Genomic DNA, 14,052 nt, shown 5'->3' with positions numbered 1-14,052 from the left:
CATACATGTTCACTGCTCAGATGCTATCTTGCCAAAGCTATGAAGTGGAATTCGACTGAGCAACGGTGTCATTGGTGTGTCGACAACAAACAGACCTGAGATGATAACTGCAGGCAGCCATGGATTTAAAATCCTGGTGCAGATCGATTGTATTAGTTTCGAAACCTAAAATGGCTACATCATTTGGGAGCAGTGAAAAGAGGGCAAATCCTACTAATGTATTTCAGAGTAAAACCTCAGAGAGAATATTTGCAGAAAGTGTTTCTCATTCACTATCAGAAGTACAGGAATGTCTTATTACTTGCAGATCAAACTAGCCTGCTTCTTTAATTTGAGCAACTTATTGGATATCCGCCCTTGTGCTGAACCAGCTGGTTTCTTTCCATCTCGATTAGTAGCATGCGAGCCAACCTTTTGCTCTTGCTTGGGGAGCTCATTCAAGACTTGTACCATCCTTTGCCTCTTGGTTTTCTCAATTTTCTCATAACTCTCATGGAGTTTCCTTTTTGTGCCTTCGATTTTCGCTTGCACTGCAACTTCATCATTCAAGCACAGCATCTTTCTTTCATTGTTGTTTGCTGCCTTATTTGGCTTCACAGCTACAACTTGTTGTTTCTTGTTCTTCACTTCCGGTTCATTCTTGTTCTGTATGGCAAGAACATCTGGAGAGGACTGTTGTTCAGAACTTTGGGTAGCTAAATATTCACCTACCATGACTTTCCACCCATCAACAAGTGTTCGAGCAAGATCACGAATCTGCTTCGATCCATGCTTTTTGAGACCACTAACAACCTTACCTATTGCGGTTGCCTCCAGAGTCTCCACAGTCATAGTCATCATCTTCAGTCTCGTCAAAGACTCGAGCATTGAAGCCTCATCAGCCTTTTCCTTATCACTGTTTTGAAGAGCTTCCTTGATCTTCAAGACCTCTCCATCAATATATTGAGAAGCCTGCTGATCAGTTGAAACCTGATCGGCCTCATCACTTGCATTACTCTCTTTACTAAAATCAGCCTCAAGTAGTCCTTCACAGCCATGGCTATCAGATCCACTTTTGCAACCACCATGACCCGATTCTTCATCACTGCCCAAACACTGAATATAAGACAATCGTGCAACTATTCTGTCCCTTTGCAAACTGAAGTCTTTTGGATGATCAGAAGCGGCCACCTTGATTGCATGATCTATTATACTGAAAATATTTGAATCTTTCGCAGTTCCAAAGTAATTCCTCCAGTAATTCAATGGGTGAGACATGGTCCTCGCCATGTTCAAAAAGACAAAGAGAAATATAAAGATGAGTTTAGCAGTGGGGAACTGGGGAATGGGGATATAGGAGTGGAGAAAAAGGAAACTATATTAGATGGTAAGCAGTGGGATTGGTACTAGTTATATAGATTTGAGATACCGATCTCAAATAGGAAAAGAATTCCTTGTCCCAACTGGAAAAGTTCCTTGTCCCAATTGGAAAAGAATTCCTTGTCTCATTAGGAAAAGAGAAAAGCGTGGGCTTCAAGCTAAGATAACCCTAAACAAATGACTTCTGCTTTAAAACCCATTTAAGAAATTAAGAACAAGAAGACAAAAAAAAGAGTGATGATGATGAAGATCAAGAAAGTTCCTACTGTGGTTTCTAATTACCAGAATGATGAGGCGGATGAGGGGCGCCGAGTTGGGGGTTGCGGCCGCAATTGCCTTAACAAATGTTGCCTTCCAGGAGCAAAACTTCCATTGTATGCTTTCAAGAAGCGAGAAAACTCACCTGGTGATGAGAAGAAACAAGAGGCTCCTGTTGCTTTTCTTGACTCATTGGTTCTTGGAGAGTGGGATGATCGTATGAAGAAAGGCCTGTTTCGATACGACGTCACCGCCTGTGAAACCAAGATGATCCCGGGCCAGTTTGGCTTCATTGCTCAACTGAATGAGGGTCGCCACCTCAAGAAGAGACCAACCGAATTTCGAGTTGACAAGGTCCTCCAACCTTTTGATGGATCCAAGTTCAACTTCAGTAAAGTTGGCCAAGAAGAAGTTTTGTTCCAGTTTGAAGCGAGTGAAGATGGTGAAGTTCAGTTTCACCCTAATGCACCTATTGATATAGCAACATCTCCTAGCGTTGTTGCCATCAATGTCAGTCCAATTGAATATGGGCATGTGTTGTTGATTCCTCGTATTCTCGAGTCTTTGCCACAAAGGATTGATCGTGAGAGCTTCTTGCTTGCACTTCACATGGCGGCAGAAGCAGGGAGTCCTTACTTCCGATTAGGTTACAACAGCTTGGGTGCATTTGCTACCATCAATCACCTTCATTTCCAGGCTTACTACTTGGCCTTAACCTTTCCCATAGAAAAGGCTCCTACCAATAAGATAACCAGTTTGGATGTTGGGGTGAAGATCTCTGAGCTTGTGAACTATCCTGTTAGAGGTCTAGTTTTCGAGGGTGGAAATACTCTGGAAGATTTGTCAAACTCTGTCTCGGATGCCTGCATTTGCCTTCAAGAGAACAACATTGCTTACAATGTCCTCATATCCGACTTCGGAAATCGGATCTTTCTCTTGCCACAGTGTTATGCTGAGAAACAAGCTCTTGGGGAAGTTAGGGCAGAGCTTCTGGATACTCAGGTGAATCCAGCTGTGTGGGAAATTAGTGGACATATGGTGTTGAAGAGGAAGAAGGACTATGATGAGGCATCTGATGAAAATGCTTGGAAGCTCCTTGCCGAGGTCTCTCTATCGGAAGAGAGGTTCAAAGAGGTGAATGCTCTTATAATTGGAGCCATTGCTTATGGTGGTGATCCAGATGTGAAGCCTCGCCCCCATGAAAGAAGTCATTGACACTAACAAAAGCTCCCGTCATGCTATGGTGTCCCGGACACAAGAATGCATTGTTCTGCAGTATTGAGCAGATTAGTGTGGTATTGTGATCGACTTTGTCCCTGTGAATCTAATATTGATGAAGTTAGCCCTTTGAGTTCATGTTTGTACCTTGCTGGATTGCCTGAACTTTGTGGTAACCCACCATTAGATTTACTATTATATGTAACTTCGAGTGTTGAAATTAAAACACTTCAAAATTCTTTGTCACATATTGACAGTGAAGAATATATAAAGATCGATGTAGATGTCTATGTATGCATGTAGATAAGGAAACTGCAAGTATCAAAGGTCATGTTTGATTGTATAGGCTATATTTTCTGAGCGAAGAGATATTAGTTAAAAGATCAAATCTAGTTTATCTCAGGTGAGGTTTGAGGTCAACAACATGTTAGTCCCGTAGTTTCAAATTAATCAGTATTTTTTCAATTTTATTTCAATTCATTGAGCTCCATCCTAATTAGATGTTAAATCAGATGTCGGGGAAGCTCTACTATAAGGAGTAGTAAAATGATCATTTCAAGAAAAATATTTCAAGCAGACCAGCACTATAAATCTGTTTTTTTTTTTTCTGAAATAACCATTTTAGCTTTTATATTATGTATCCAATCGGATTTAACGTCCAATTTGGATGGACCTTAAGAAATTAAGAGAACAGAGACTAAAATGTAATTACTCCTAAACCTTAGAAGGGTAAACTAAATTTTAATGTTTACTTGTCTTGTCCTCGACCCCTAGCAAGCTAATGTCTTTAACACATTTTCCACAGTCCGACTCTTTTTTACAAAAAGTAAATAACAATATTGCTTTGTTAATGGCCTAAAGGCATGTAACGTTATATGACGTCCTCTTGTAAAATATATTAACCAGATGCTAACAAGCATCATGTTCGGCCCCACTGTTTACACGTACATAAGCTCAAAATAGAGCCTCAAGTAAAGGAAAACAAACCCCATCAATACCTAACTCTATGATGAAATAAAACTAGTAACCTAAAACCTCAATTGTTATACACCTAATAAACTAAGAATCATGTAATATTGCTTAATCCCAATGCTAAGGCTCACATAACCGAAGACTACATTGTGTCTTTTCCCTTGGCATGAGGGTTAGCCTTCTCATCACATCATTCACATGCAATAGGATATGTGATGCACAGAGGATGAACACAGTCTTAAATACCCTTTAGGATTCTTGTTCTTATTGGAGGTTTGCCAATCTTCCCCTTGAGAGTGATTGTTGTTGTTTTCAGGCTAGTCTCGATCAAACCCAATTCATTTGCTTTGCAGGAAAAGAAAGTTTTCACCAAGAATGATTGAGCATCTAATAGGACCTCCCAAGCTTACCAAGGTCGGGAGTGGCGCTGCCTTATCCTTGTGCTAGGGAACCGACAAGGCTTGTTGTAACTGTATCAATGGAAGACATGGTAACATCATGAGAAAATTTAAGATGTTGAGAAGCTAGATTGATAGGCCAGGCTGTAGTCTTAGAGTAACTCTAACAGTTTCTTCATATTTTTGGTTTTTTCAATTTTGAGGAAGATTTTGGTTGTTTTGCCCTAACAGATTCCTTAAAACTTTCTCCAAAATGGGGAATGCGATGAGAGAGAAAACTATTTGAAGCAAACTCTCAAATTTTAGGGAATGATTTGAGGAATGATCATGAAATCTCTATTGGAATTGGAGAAGAAAAATTGTTTGAAACATTGACTTTTGCTTCCCCATTATAGAAACATTATGGAGAAGCTGTTGGAGATGCCCATAGTGGCTACGGCTAGTGTTGAGAGGTTTTCGCTTCTTTACACTTGAACTACCATATGATGAGACCATGATCATATATTCTAATTTTGGGCTGAACTCATGAGTAGATCGATGATAATCATAATATTGGCGTCTAAATTCCGCAAAGTTTCCAAACAAACATGAGTTTATTATAACACCTCTTAAATGTATGCTAGACACATTTTTAGGGTTTAGTTCTTTTACTCTCACTCACAAAAAAAAAAAAACCGTATAATGACATGACAATTGTACTACATGAGTAACAAAACAACACGTGGCGTCTGGATTTGAAAAAAGTGCGAAGATTATAATAGTTTACACCAATCTTGAAAATCACACGCACATAATCAAATTTTATGACGCGAAATATAAGGAAGCAAATATATCATCTTTATGGCGTGAGAATTAAGAAATCGAATATACAAAATTTGTGGCACAATCATTAAACAATACAAAATGTCAGGATTCAGTTGACACATTTAAAAATCCGAATACTTTACACAGATAAGCATAATCTCATGGATAAGAAAACCGCATGTACATTATTGATTATCAAAAAAAGAAAACGGCATGTACACATATCAACTTTGCGGCGTGAAATTTAAAGAGGCGTGCGAATATATTGAATTTGTGACACCAATCACTAAACAACACAGAATGTCTGGATTTGGTTGACACATTCAAATATCCTAATACTGCTTTACATATTTTAAGCATATTCTCATGGATAAGAAAACTGCACGTACATTATTAAATATCAACAAAAGAAAACCGCACGTACACATCAACTTTACAGCGTGAAATTATCGCTTGTTGCTATTCACTTGCAACCGAAAATCTGAAAAACTTTTTAGCACACACTTATCTAGAATAACAAAATCAACATAGATACATATCGTCTTTGCAGCACTAGATTAAATTAAAGATATGTATGTTCAACTTTATGTACTCTCCTTATTATTACAAAATTTGTATTAAATTTGTGATTGAAGTAAGTAAATACTAAATGGATGTGAAATCCATACACCCCCAATTATAATTCACATACTCACTTTTCATTTTTAGTAATCATTATTTCATTATCATATGAAAAAAAAATTTAAGTCACTAAGGACAAAAATTTAAGTCACTAAAAAAAGACAATGAGTGTGTGGATTACAATTTTGGGTGTGTGGATTTCACTTCTTATACTAAAAGATGAACACATAATGCATCTTTTTAGACTTAGTAAATGTGTTGATGAGCCGTGACTTGGGTGGTTAATTTGTTAAACTGACAACTTTGAGGTGATGAGTTCAAGCCTTACAGATATATGTATAGGGTGTGTGAGTTATTAATAAAAAACTTAAAAAAAAAAATTTGTGTTGTTAGATTCATCAATTGAGTTTGCCCAAAACATAATAGCAATCTCTTGTCCCCCTTCCTTTTCTTCATCTCAATGCCCACTTCATTTGCGAACTTCTACAACTCTTTTTGGGATTATTTTACCTTCTTTTTTTTTTCTTCTCAATATTGCTCTCTATGATAAATGGAGATCTGAAAGTCTGAAACGAAACATGTAAAGCCAAACACAGAGAGAAGCGCAAGTTTCTCGTGAGGTGTTGCAAAAAGAAACAGAAGCCAGCTTCGAATCCCCATCGAAAATCCGGAAGACACCACCTGATTCAACAGAGCTCCATCTCATAAACACCAATAGATACAAACAAAATCCCCCCAAAAAGCTTCTTTAATCCCTTCGAAACCGTCATCACAACACTCGATGACAATCCCAAACCGAATGCAGCAGCATCCTCCCTCTACTTCATCAGCAATCTCACCTCCTTTCTCACACCAACCCCCACTCCAATTTAATGCCTCCAACTCTCCCACTTCAAACCCATCTCACCACTTCAATCTCAAACCCCTCAAACAAACCCAACATGTTCATCTTCAAACTCAAACTCCACTGATTCATAAAAACCACCCACAAACCAAAACCCTGTTCTTGTTTGAGCCATGCAGGCTGCGTGGGAGACTAGAATGGCAATGGACCACACGCCGAGCTTGGGGTACTCTTTCGCCACCGACGAGATTCTCCGCAACCGGCGGCTCATGCGTCGTGCACCGGCGCCGGTACGCGGCACCGGCTGGCTCCTCCGCCGTGTAATGAGGCTGGATGAGGAGGAGCTGCGAGTGGGCCACCACAGCAGCTCGTCTTCGAAGTTGTCTATAGTTCTGGACCTGCTGTGGAACCTGTCGTTTGTGGTGGTCGGTGTCACAATGCTGGCGCTGAGCACGGCGGAGAAGCCGCCGGTGCCGTTGAGGTTTTGGGCGAGTGGGTATGTGGTGCTTAGTGCTGTTCATATTGGGTGTGTGATTGTAAGCAAGAGAGGGGAGTTGGGTTTTGGCTCAGAGGATTGGGGTTCTGGGAGTGAAGGTGATAATGATGAGAGTGAGCTGGCCCTGATTGAGGAGCATAGAAGGTAATGTTTCTTGTTTTCCTTTTGATCATATTAGTTGTATAAAATTTGAATCTTGATTTTGATGTTGCATGCAAGATATGGTTACTGATGGATGATTGCATGTTTGTAATGATATTTATGATGATACTTAGATTGGTTTTCTTGTTATGATTAAAGTTTGTGATGAGGATGAAAGTTGGATCAGTGTAATACTATTGGTGTTGATGAGATTTTTTTGTGGATGTGATTGTGTAATGAAAATACATTACACTCCTTAATTTCTTAATGCAGAGGTGTTGCAAAGACTGTGAGTACGGCCAATTCCATGGCTTCAGTGGTTTGGTGGCTCGCTGGATTCTACTGGGTGGTTGCTGGCGGAGCTTTAAGCGATGCTCCTCGTCTATTCGGGTTAGGCTTGAAGATATTTTCCTGTGAAGTGATTTATCCTGGACAATTTTCTTACTGTGTTTATGCGACTTACTAAACAGTCTCTTGCAGGCTTTGTGTTGCATTTCTACTGTGCGATATCATGACCATCATTTTATGTATTGCTGCCACATGTCTTTATTGTCTCTCAGTCTGCTGTTGTCTGCCGTGCATAGTTGCAATCTTACCTGCGTTGACAAATAAGGTAGACAACAGCAAGAAATTCTGCAAGCTTTAGTATTGTTGTGTAGAAAAGTTAACATTATAGAATCTGTCCTCTTTTGTTTGCGATATTCACCTGAAATTGAATTCAAATGGAGCTCTTTGTCTCCACATAACTTATGTGGTATACTTGATTATAAGAAATAGCATATTGAGTTATGATAGGCAAGCTGATAAATCTCTCTATATGGAGTTATGCAAATTAATCTTGGATTTGGCAATATCTTAATGCCACATGATGATACTTCACGATGTGGTGACAACAAGCTAACAGCTTACTGGTTGTAATCGACAAACCATGTGATACGTACAAATTCTTGCCAGCTTGCTTATTTTTATTCAGGGGTTCTAGAACTTGTTTCTACGCACTTTTAGTCCCTTGAAAGAGTTTATTCCTGTATTGATAGACATTCTTCCTGAAAAATTTGATGAAAGCTTTCAGTTCACAGTATTTGTGCATCTATATTTGTAAATAACGTAGAATGATGAAGGATTCTCCTAAACTGCCAGCCAGTACTTGTTCGAAAGGAACTGCAATTCTGTTCTCTACTAGACTTTGTATGGGGACATACTCCTTTAGTTTTTAGGCATAGAGAACTTTTGGGTGCTTTTTTCTTTGTAATTTTGGATAGTTGGTTATTATTATATGGATAAACAAGAAACGGGGAAACACCAACGGTTTCCCTTATATTCCATATTCGCAGAGAGATGATGCTATAACAGCATGGGATAATTGCTTCAGTGGTATTTTTTTAGGTTATTTGCCAACGACAACAAGATATTTTGGGGATTTCTTCATTGAATGTGCTTATCATGTACCGATCATAAACTTGTAATTTTTTATGCAATATATGAGTTGGCTGATTATTTCACTTGTGCATGAAACAGGATGGGGCTACAGAGCAAGAGATTAACAGCTTACCTAAGTTCAAATTCCGCAGGATTGGTGATTTTGAGATAGTTAACGGTCAGTTCCAAGAATCATCAGGAGGATCTAAAACCGAATGTGATGCCAGTACACTAAATGAGCATGTAATTTCCCAGGATCATGTAAGTTTCCTTTGCCTTTCTACAACGTCTGTTTCTGTTACTCAGTGCTTTGTAGTTGTAATATGGTATATAATTCAGGCAACTCAAGTTGATCGGTTAGTAATTAGTAATTATGGTGCCATAGCTGTGGATTTTGGATCCCATAAAATTGAGACCTCGAGTGATGGTTGCGGGTTTGATCCTGCCGTCCATCATGACAAAGAATTCTATCAAATAGACAGCACCTCTCTTCTGACATGAATTGGGGAAATTACTTGCAGGACTGCTGCATCTGCCTGGAAGTCTACCAGAATGGAGAAGAACTGCGCCAACTGCCTTGCCATCACCGTTTTCACTGTGCCTGCATAGATAAATGGCTACGCAAGAGAACTATTTGCCCTATGTGCAAGTTTGACTTCTTGAAGCCTATATACGGAGATGGTAGGACAATCGTGTAAAATGCATCGTTCAAGTTCATCTTCACTCTTTAGCGTGCTGATCAAACCAAGGAAAGACCATCACTACGATTTTTCCCTGGTTCATCTTCAGTGCTGCTGAAGTGTATCTGCCATAATATCCCAATGTTGTTTATTCAGTGTCAAAATGTATTTTGTATGTATGTGTGTGTATGCATGTTAATGTAATAAACTCGTCGTAATGCTGGACAAATACAAATATTCTAAGACTAACTAGACAATCGAGACTTGTGGTGGTTGGAAATTATCAGAAAATGACATAAGCTGATTTGGGTAAAATTTGTAGTAGAGGAAGGAATTAGGAAACCAGTAAGTATCTACCGGTGTTCTTGGAAAGCGAGACCTTTGTTTAACAAGTTAATGAACAAGTCAAATGGGTCATGCGGTTGTTACACGACCGTTGCTGCAGCTCTTTTCGATGACTCTACCCTGAAGCTTCCCCATCCATTACTCAAAACACCGTGAAGTTTCCTAGCCGTTGCCATACTTTCAGAGAAATTTTTCAGTGCTCTTCAAGGTCTACATGACGTGGTCTTTTATTTCATTCAAATTTTGACATGTGGATTTTTATGATGAAAAACTATTTTAACGATTTTGTTAAAGACCATTATGGGTTTCTTATTGATTTTTTAAATCCTAAACCGTACACTCTAACCCTAAACCTATACCCTAACCATATATCCTATACTCTAACCCTTAAATCTTATACCCTAAACTCTCCAAACTCATAAAAAACCCATGACAATCATTTCATAAAATATAAAAAATCTTAATTTATATTTTAGTTGTAATAAATTTATGTGTTAAAATTTAATTAACAAAGAAAAACCACATCAGACTGTTACGTAATTTTTCGGAAGCATTTAAATATTTCTCATTCTCCATAGTTTCTTATTATCTTCGTCCACTTGTTTAGTTTGAGCGTCTCCGATGAAGATGTCAGCTCTGAAAAGCTCTCAAACGACAGCCTATACCCAACTCCAACCCATAGGTCAAATCTACTTGGCTTCCACGTGTTTGACATCCCTTAAGGATGCTGTCAAATTTGACAGCTTCGATTCTTGTTGTCTTTCTTTGTTTATTATTATTATTTCTCTCTCCCTTATGTCTCTTCTTCCTTGCAAAATCTTCTCTCTTTCGTTTTCTTAAACTGCATCTTCATGTCCGTGGAGCAGCTGGGGGAAATTGATTGGGATGTGGTGCAATTTGTGGGGGAGGAGAAAGAAGAGATGGGTTTTGGTGAAATTTGGGGAAGAAGACATGGTTTGTAAAGATCATTCAGTTTCTCAATTGCACTTGTGGGTTTAGTCGGATATGGAGGAAGAAGAAGAACAATGAAGGTTTTTGTATGAATGGTGTTGTTAGAGACAAAACCTTAATGACCAAATGAAAAAGAGAAACAGAGCTTCAGTGGAAGTGGGGGTTTGAGATGCAAGTGGTGGTTGGCTTGGTGGTGGTAGTGTGGTAGCAGCCTCTAACCACGGCCATAGATGAGATTAGAAGAGATAGAAGATAGAGAACAGAAGAAGAAAACCGTTTCTTGAGTTTTAATATATATAATATTCAGGAAAATATATAATAATATTTAAATATAACACTTCCATCGGAGATGAGTGACAATGCCAAGTCAGAGGTCAAATTCAAATTTGACAAAGGAAATTGACATCTCCCATCGGAGATGCTCTAAGTTGGGCATCTTTTACTCTGCAAGTCTTTGTCAATCTTCCTTGTTACTAGTACTACATCACATACTTGTTCTACTAAAATTCGAAATCGAAGGGGTTAAAATTACAACCTCAACACGAGACTTGCATTATAATGGATGTTCTTTCAAGAATTAGCACGAGCAATGTTGTGGAAATATTCATACCATAGAAGTGATAGAACAAGAATCCTTATACTATATGGAAGAACCAAGAGAAAATATATCAAGGAATTCAACAGCGAATAGAATTCTTTATTAACTAGAAAAAGAATGAATTGAATTGGTGCATAAATTTCGTAACCATTGAATTTGATCATGTACACTTTCTTGATCCAAGTTCTTGATGAACAATTCGTCATTGCGACCGTAACCCTTAACAATCAATATTGAACTCGAGAATAGCTTTTCCAATTCACAGGAACCCCAGTTGCGACGGCGCTGTTATCCACCACCGGATATCCCAACTTGACCTGTGACGACGTCGAAGCGCAACCACTCGACAGCTTCCTCCCATACATCGACGACGTCCCACCTTCCTCCACCTTCATCCTCACCGAGATATTCACAATCCCATTCCTCACACCTCTCTCATCCCTCAACCTATAACTCAGAAAATGCAAGTAGCTCTCCGGCACCCACCCGCCGGTGAACTCCGTCACCGGAATGCTGGCCGCTCCGATCGGCCTCGCCCCGTTCTGGCATTGCACTTCCAAGATGAGATTCTTAGCGTGAGCAGGAACCTCCATCACTATCTTCTCATTCCACTTCGGCCCTCCGCCTTCGCAGTCGGTCTCGGCCGTCCGGTACACCTTGGTGACGAGGGAGTCGGTCCGGACGGTGACGAAGGAGTTTTTCTTCAAGGGTTTGCGGTTGGATTGGAGATTCTCGGCGGAGAGAACGGTGATCTCTATGGATCGAGTTGCCATGGTTGTCGTGTGAAAAAAGTTGACGTACACAAGTGTTGGAACTGTTTCTATGGAGAAGATCTGAAGATTTTGTTGTGATGGTTTTGAGATTTAGGTGGCGTGTGTATTTATAGTGGAAAAATGAGGAAGATGGATAGAAGGGAGAGAGAAATAGCGAGGCGATTTCTGTTGGGTATGCCGTATGCATATCAGCATATATTGTTGAAGAAGGAATGGGCATTAAGGATAGGGATGGGTTTTCTTGAGTTGACCTTAATTTTGGGTATGACTGGAGATTGCGAGGAATTTGATAGGGGCAGGGATTCCGAAGTGACACGGGAAATTCAATTTTGGCGTGTGGTAGTGATTTTAGAATAAAGACTTTCCAAGTCATGTTAGGAAATTGCAGAAAATCATGACAGTCTAAGGAAAGAAGGTTTTATAATATTTTTGAGATTGTAAAAGCTCGTTTATGTATTACTAGTCGTGAGACTTCAGTCCTGTTTGCAGATTTTTCATAATTTCTCTACGCATACTAAATACATGTTTGCGCGCGTACTAACTAATCTTTTATTTTATATTTCAAACAATGAACAATGAAGTTTTTTTTTGACAATAAAGAACAATGAAAAGTTTTGATTAGTGAATTATATACTGAAAGGAGATTGAATATTTCCAAACTGGAGTTTTTGAAGTTTGGAGGAGGTCATTGATCCATGTGGGGGTAATTTGACTGATTTACCTACATTTGTAGTTAGATATGTTAATGTGTAAAGCAATCATCTTGTTCACGTTTCCTTTTAGTGTTTTACTACTAGCTAGATTATGTTTATCGTGATGTCTTTTGAGTTTTGACTAGATGAAGAGCTATACAAAATGACTAGTCCTCCTTTACGAAAGCGAAGGCAAATACTTAATTTGGCTGTGTAACATCTTTTGGTCTAGTAATACAAGTGTCACTTTATAAGTAGGTGGTTGTCAACTCATAAAAGACTAATTTTTGTTACAATGAGCTTAATGAATCGGTGCGTTTCTAGTTGCTCTATTTTTTCCAAAGTTTATAGAACCGTGTCAGAGAAGATATTTTATAATTAGTGGTCTTTGCAAATGAATGGAAATGGGTTAGTGATCAGCTGTATCAAATAAACAAGAGGAAATTTGATGACCTAAAAATGATTTCTTGTATACATGTTCTTTGTGACAAAGACTATTCATAAACAAGTTATCCCACACTCTTCGTATGTCTATCTTGCTTATCACTAAATTATCATATAAGAAAAAAACTGAAAGTACGTGTTGTGTGCCTAAATTCGTAGTTTTGCATTAAAAATTTCAAAACCTTTTGTTCTATAAAGCCCTCTTGTAAATGCGTATTTGTTTAATCGTCACACCCTCTTAGAAGCCGCAGTATTTGATCATCCTCATTCTAAGGGCTTTATATATCATCCATATATAGAAAACCTTGCACGCCGGAATCAGAGAACCCCATTGAATCAGTCTCATACCTTGGCAAGAAGAACCTGGCTCGCAATAGTAGCTAGCAACTAGTATGTGTAGACGAAGACGCAGTTGGTCTTGGACAACTCTTTCGACGATGTCAACTCAGAGTGGTGAAGTTTGCTACTAATTTCCTTGAACTTTTGCGTAAAGCTTTCCTGATCTCGATCGAGTCACGACTGCACTCATGCGTCAGCTTATTTGCGTCACGTACTTGGGTTTATGAGTGCAAACGTGAAACGTCCCCAGCCACGTACACAGAAAAGTATTTGTCATCTCTATTTCCACAAGGGAAACTCAATGTAAATTCTGCGACTTCTGTTTTAATAACTAACTACAAAAATGGTCGAATCCGAAACAACCAACAAACTAAAATGCTAGCTACACTACTTGGGGCATTGGAGCCCAATATGCCTATAGAAGAAGTAAGACGTACAACAAAAACAATCTCTTTGGCTACAAACGTATGACATGAAGATGATCCGCTATGAAGTTTTTCACTCAATAAGCATGGTTGTCGACCAAGTTCATCTACAGCTGATAAAAGCATCATTTTGGCATTCCCGGCCTGGTTCAGGCATCTTCACTACTGTGGCTGAAGTATCTTTACTTCTTAAAGTTGTTTATGCAGTTTATATATCAATATAGTGTACTACGTACGTACGAACATATATGAGTATGAATGCTGGTAAATAAAAA

The 14,052-nt window shown here is 38.9% G+C and overlaps 2 protein-coding genes and 1 pseudogene across 2 annotated transcripts; 2 read left to right on the top strand and 1 right to left on the bottom strand.

The window, feature by feature from the left end:
* Nucleotides 1-1,596: 1,596 nt before the first annotated feature.
* Nucleotides 1,597-2,899, top strand: LOC101304522 (annotated as a pseudogene).
* A 3,324-nt stretch (nt 2,900-6,223) lies between these two features.
* LOC101291461 (E3 ubiquitin-protein ligase At4g11680-like) lies at nt 6,224-9,238 on the top strand. Its single transcript, XM_004306783.1, has 5 exons — nt 6,224-7,114; nt 7,385-7,501; nt 7,592-7,724; nt 8,630-8,791; nt 9,052-9,238. Exons 1-5 carry the CDS (start codon nt 6,648-6,650, stop codon nt 9,226-9,228), a joined length of 1,056 nt encoding a protein of 351 aa, XP_004306831.1. The 5' UTR covers nt 6,224-6,647; the 3' UTR covers nt 9,229-9,238.
* A 2,093-nt stretch (nt 9,239-11,331) lies between these two features.
* LOC101304232 (BON1-associated protein 1-like) lies at nt 11,332-11,877 on the bottom strand. Its single transcript, XM_004308353.1, has one exon. The coding sequence runs from the start codon at nt 11,875-11,877 to the stop codon at nt 11,332-11,334; it is 546 nt and encodes a 181-aa protein (XP_004308401.1).
* Between the last annotated feature and the right edge of the window lie 2,175 nt (nt 11,878-14,052).

This window comes from Fragaria vesca, linkage group LG7 (genome assembly GCF_000184155.1).
Source record: "Fragaria vesca subsp. vesca linkage group LG7, FraVesHawaii_1.0, whole genome shotgun sequence".
Classification (NCBI taxonomy): domain Eukaryota; kingdom Viridiplantae; phylum Streptophyta; class Magnoliopsida; order Rosales; family Rosaceae; genus Fragaria; species Fragaria vesca.
Note: the sequence above shows the minus strand (reverse complement) of the source record. Positions and strands in the feature narration are given on the sequence as shown.

Bases quoted from the DNA above. Each gene is read 5' to 3' on its own strand.
- LOC101291461 (XM_004306783.1), top strand. From the start codon at position 6,648: ATGCAGGCTGCGTGGGAGACTAGAATGGCAATGGACCACACGCCGAGC. The intron at 7,725-8,629 runs GTAGACAACAGC...TGCATGAAACAG, and splicing joins TACCTGCGTTGACAAATAAG to GATGGGGCTACAGAGCAAGA. The intron at 8,792-9,051 runs GTAAGTTTCCTT...AATTACTTGCAG, and splicing joins ATGTAATTTCCCAGGATCAT to GACTGCTGCATCTGCCTGGA.
- LOC101304232 (XM_004308353.1), bottom strand. From the start codon at position 11,877: ATGGCAACTCGATCCATAGAGATCACCGTTCTCTCCGCCGAGAATCTC.